Source organism: Octopus bimaculoides, chromosome 4 (genome assembly GCF_001194135.2).
Source record: "Octopus bimaculoides isolate UCB-OBI-ISO-001 chromosome 4, ASM119413v2, whole genome shotgun sequence".
NCBI lineage: Eukaryota > Metazoa > Mollusca > Cephalopoda > Octopoda > Octopodidae > Octopus > Octopus bimaculoides.
In genome coordinates, this window is record NC_068984.1 from 76,588,550 (window position 1) to 76,593,867 (window position 5,318).

A 5,318-nucleotide genomic window follows, 5' to 3' on the forward strand; every position below is an offset into this window, starting at 1 on the left:
CCACCACCACCACCACCACCGCCACCGCCATCACGACCATGATCAAGATCTTCGTCGTCGTCATCATCATCATCATTATTATTATCATAATCTCCCACAATTTTAATATATCGAGTCAATGAGAAATCTCTGTCCTCGTTCTATTCATTCGCAACATCAGAGCTCCGTTATCAGAGCTGCGTTCTTGTTGCTTGTTTTTTGTGCAAGTGTGTGCGTCAGTGTGCCTGTGTATACACTATGTATGTATGTATGTATGTATGTATGTATGTATGTATGTATGTATGTATGTATGTATGTATGCATGCATGTATGTATGTATTCTGCATATTCATGTTTGTGTGTTCATGTTTGTGTGCTTGTATGTGTGTGTATGTTTGTATGTATGTGTGTGTGAGTATTTGTGTGTGTTCCTGTATCTCCTTGTATGTGCATGTTTGAGTGTGTCTATATGTATGGGTTTGTGTGACTATGTAAGTGCATCTGTTATGTATGGATGTGTGTCTCTATATGTGTCCTTGTGTGTCTGTGAAGTGTGCGTGTGTGTATATGGTCATGTGTTTCAGTCTTCATTCGAGCTAAACATTTGAATGTAGTATTCCAGCATGTCCACAATTAAATTAAAAAATCAAAATAAAATGAAATAAAACATATATAAACACACATATATTTATACATACATCAGCTTTCGCATCGATAATTTCAGTCTTTGCACAACCTGCTTGATCAAAATTCTCCCATTGGCCATCTTTGTTGCATTGTCTTGTAACACTTCCTAATATTTTGTTGAAAAAGAAAACAATGAATTAGAAGGTTACTTTACTAGTTACTGTTGTTATTACTGGCAATAATAGTACAACTTTGCTTGAGTTAAATGCCAAACAAAAATATTTAAAATAATATTTTTATGGTTAAGTTAAAGAAGAAAGGATAGTATCAATGGGAGAAAGAAATCATGAATCAAGGGTTGTTGATGTAGAAAGCAGCGAATCAAAATCCTAAAGGTATCTTCAAACCGGAAACCTGGGTCGAAAGCTTGCATCAGAATAGATTTCACAGTGGCATTCAGGAGTTTTGATGAGGTGAGTGAAAAAGGTGGTGCTAACCTGCCGAAAGTTTGTTGGAGCTGAAGGTAACCTCGAGATATTGTTTAATTTTGTCACCCTTTCTTCCTACCTCCACTGGTTGGTTAAATCGACTATGTCACCCTTTCCTACTACATGGGGAATTGTGCAGGTACGATAAATTAATATAAAGTTCAGTGATAGCAAAAAGTAGTAAATACTTGAATGTCAGTAACGATGGCAACATGAGTAACAACGGCAACAACATCAAGTGCTGTTACTTTGCTTCTGTTTTACCCGAATGTTAAACAGATTAAACATATATTGCTGTGTTCAAATCTAGCTGTTTCCTGATTGAGAACTATCATCAGAGGTTATCTTATCAATCGTATTGTGCTTGCATATCTGGTTTCATCGCTCGCATTTATCAACAATGTCAGAAAAATAGTACAAGTAAAACAAATTTATGTAACTTGGTAGATAAGAGCCTTGATCCCCTCTATACAATAGCTCAAGAGTTAACTATACATAGACATATACACCTAATGACACAAGGATCATAAACTATTTAAAACTTTGCATTAAAAAATGAAGAGAATAATGAGATCTTGAACTTAAAAGTTTAATTTAGTTTTTAGTACTCATTTAAATGAAATTTAAAAGAGTACCAAAATGGAAGTGATTAATAATAGTTTCGAATTTTGGCACAAGGCCAGCAATTTCGGGGGAGTGGGTAAGATGATTATATCGATCGCAGTGTTCAACTGGTACTTATTTCATCAAAAGGACCAAAGGCAAAATGTTTTTGGAATTGTTCCTTTAAATAATATATAGAAATCTCACGTACTACAAGAGACTACCATAATATATGACGGTTGTCTCTCGTCGTCCGAGAATGACGGTTCAGCAATTTCTTGTTTAACAACTTGCACAGATGGTTTGTTTATAATGATCAAATGTTTGTACTGTACACTAGCTCACTCCTTCCATCAATTCGACGCTAATCGAACAGGCACACAGTGTTCCATACGTTCGGTGTCGAATTGAGTGCAGAGCAACATGAGATGAAGTGTTTGCTCTAAAGTTCGCTTCTGCCTAAACATTGCTTGGCGCTAAAACTCCCGAATATATATATATATATATATATATATATATATATATATATACATGCATACATACATATATATATATACATATGTATGTATGTATGTATGTATGTATGTATGTATGTATGTATGTATGTGTGCGTGTGTGTGTGTATTAAGCAAAATCATATTCTCGTTCATGAACTTCGTTAATTGTCCAAATTATGATTTTGTGATTTTGTTTATCTTAAAATACTGTTGAACATGAAATCCCAGTTGTTTTATAAGCAGCTAAAGTTTGAGCTTTAGAAAATAGCCATTTTTTCGCTAAGTGTTTAGGCCTTGTTCAAACTGATATTGTTTAAAGATGAAAATTGAGTTGCGTTTTCAGTTCAGTGCTTTAAACAAAGCACATTTTATCTTTAAAGCTTTTTGGGCATGAAAATTTAACCATTTCATTTCAGCTAATATTATGGGCCTCATAAAAAAGACCAATGTTCTTATCTGAACATTAAAGTTCAACTACATTTTTCAGTTGAAATTTTGGGCTTATAAAAATGATAAGTTTTTTTTTTTACCTTCGAAACCTTCTGGACATGAAACCGTGGCATTCTTCTTAGAGAGTGTTTTGGGCCAAACGAGTTTTTCTGCAGTTTCTGCCTCACATGATTTTTCACCTAGGAAAACGAAATAGAATTTAGACATGAAAGGATTCTAAGATAAAATAAGCACCAAAATGAAGAAAAAAAAAAAAAAGAAAAAGAACATTCAGCAACCATAAAGGGGACAGAGAACATTCTTAGCTACAGATCAAATCTCAGAGTCAACATTTTTCTCGTATGTGATATCAGAGTTGAGAAAAGTGATAGAAGGTCTAGATAAAATGCATTAAAACATAAGAGTTATAATGCTGTCATCATTCAAATACTATCATAAAAGCTAAACTGTATGATTTGCAAAAACAATTAAGTGAATATGATCTGGACTATTTCGTCATATAGAGATACAATTCGAACTTGTGAGGAATAGATTTACCAAGTAATTGAAAAGTATTTCACCATGTACTAGAGAAAGCTATATGCATACTCCTTTATATCTGTAAATGAAAATACTACTTTTAATAATGTTTCAGCAACATAGTGGTATTAATGAAGATTTAGGATTTTGAAGAAAAATGTCACCAGTACACATAGAACAAACATCCCCCTTTGAATTATAAAGACAGTAATTAAATAACATTGAATGAGACATATTTAAAAGTGATTGGGGATTCAAAATTCAGAGAAATCATAAAAAAACAAAAACAAATTGGTGCTTTTGTCAAATGGAATGTCAACATACGAAGGGAAAGGCGGAGCATAAAACATAGCACACTAACAATTATGACTAAAGCCTGTGTTGCAGAGATATTGAGATATTGATAAACAAGTTTACATTGTTTCTAGATAGGAGGTCATGAGAACAACATCTTTACATTAGAAACCACGACAGATAGACAGAGATTCTAGAAAATAAACACACACACACACTCTCTCTCTCTAACACACACTCTCTCTCTCACACACACTCTCTCTCTCACACACACTCTCCCTCTCACACACACTCTCTCTCTCACACACACTCTCTCTCTCACACACACAAACCAAACAAACAAGCAAACAAACAAAAAAACAAAAAAGACATCGGGGTATCAAAAACTATGAAAACATAACCCTACATAAGTTGCAAACATCTAAAAAACTGATCTTGCATAATGTATCCTGTAGCCCTACGGCGTTTAGAAAGTTTAGTGCCTAGTCTGGTTGCATGATATACACCATAAGATAAATACAACTCACTGTAGATTAAGCTTTAGTCTATCTCAAGTAGCTTTTCCTAAAAATCTGGCTTTTATTTCCCATAGCTTGGGAAAAGGATAAACTTAAAGTTTACTCTCCTATTACGCGACAAAATCCTCAAAATATTCAAGATGTTTGAAGATAAATGATTATTATTAGAAACACTCTGGCCGTTTAACCTGTTGATTACGTAAAAGACTTATGCAGGAAAAAAGTATATCACAAACCTTTTGATGCGAACACTGTAGTCTCTACGACGGAGCCTTGAAGAAAATTGTGTTTGGAGTAGCAAGAAATCTTGGTGTCAGATTTTATTGTAAATTCTCCTAAAATAAGAATAAATTAGAGATAGTTAATTGATAGGGTTCATTTTTTTGTTTGCTTGTTTGTTGCTGTTGTTGCCTATCTCCATGCTGGCTCTTAACAAGCACGTCTCTAATTAAAAGCTTTTTCGATGCAAACTTCCTGTCTTTTTTGTCATGACTGTATTGCCCAACGTGTTCTATTATTTTGAAGGTAGATGGATTTGATCCAGTGAAGATTAGCAGCAATTTCCCGTAGGTTGAGGATCCATGTACCAAATACCTTGATGGCCTTAAAAATTTTTGTTTTAGGTAATATACAATTCCTTTCACGAAGAGAGTAATGTAAGTTTGGCTTATACATGCTTAATATTGACCTTTTCTGAAAGGAAACACTCCCCTGTGATTTTGTTACTTGCCTTCAGACCAAACTATCATTTTATCTCCTTTCCTCACTTTCACACAATGAAAGAATCCCGAAACTTTATTTCTATACTTCGCGAAACAAGTAGAATTTATCGATCTCTCCTATAAACCATAGTATATAAATTAATTCAAACTGACACATACTACCACCAGTTACCACTATTTTCTGATTTGCTATTTTACCTTGCTTTACCTTGAACAACACTTGATGGAGTCGCAGGGGCGTTTTTGCAACAATATGGTGTGTTGTGAGAATTTGTAAAGCTGGCGGCGCCTTGTCCTTCTAGTTCTCACTAAAACTCAAGGACACAACGCGTCACCGGGAATAGAACTCACGACCTTATTATCGTGAGCCGAATGCCCTAGACACTAAGCCACGCGCCTTTACACACACACACACACATGTATAATTATATATATGTGTGTGTGTGTGTGTGTGTGTGCGTGTGTGTGAAGGCGCGTGGCTTAGTGGTTATGGCATTCAGCTCACGATCGTGATTAGTAATTAGGGCATTCAGCTCAAGGTCGTGAGTTCAATTCCTAGTGACGCGTTGTATCCTTGAGAAAGACACTTTATTTCACGTTGTTCCAGTTCACTCAGCTGGC

General features: G+C 34.9%; 2 protein-coding genes across 2 annotated transcripts in view; both read right to left on the reverse strand.

The window, feature by feature from the left end:
- Nucleotides 1-5,318, reverse strand: part of LOC106878823 (uncharacterized) — a 137,118-nt gene that overhangs the window by 9,816 nt on the left and 121,984 nt on the right. The window lies entirely within an intron of this gene.
- Nucleotides 603-5,318, reverse strand: part of LOC106882337 (uncharacterized) — a 7,869-nt gene continuing 3,153 nt past the window's right edge. Inside the window, exons 4-6 of the mRNA XM_052967150.1 lie at nt 4,212-4,310; nt 2,725-2,823; nt 603-772 (exon numbers count right to left, since the gene is read on the reverse strand). Of these exons, the coding sequence (XP_052823110.1) occupies nt 618-772; nt 2,725-2,823; nt 4,212-4,310 (353 nt within the window). The 3' untranslated portion in view covers nt 603-617. The remainder of the gene's footprint in view (nt 773-2,724; nt 2,824-4,211; nt 4,311-5,318) is intronic.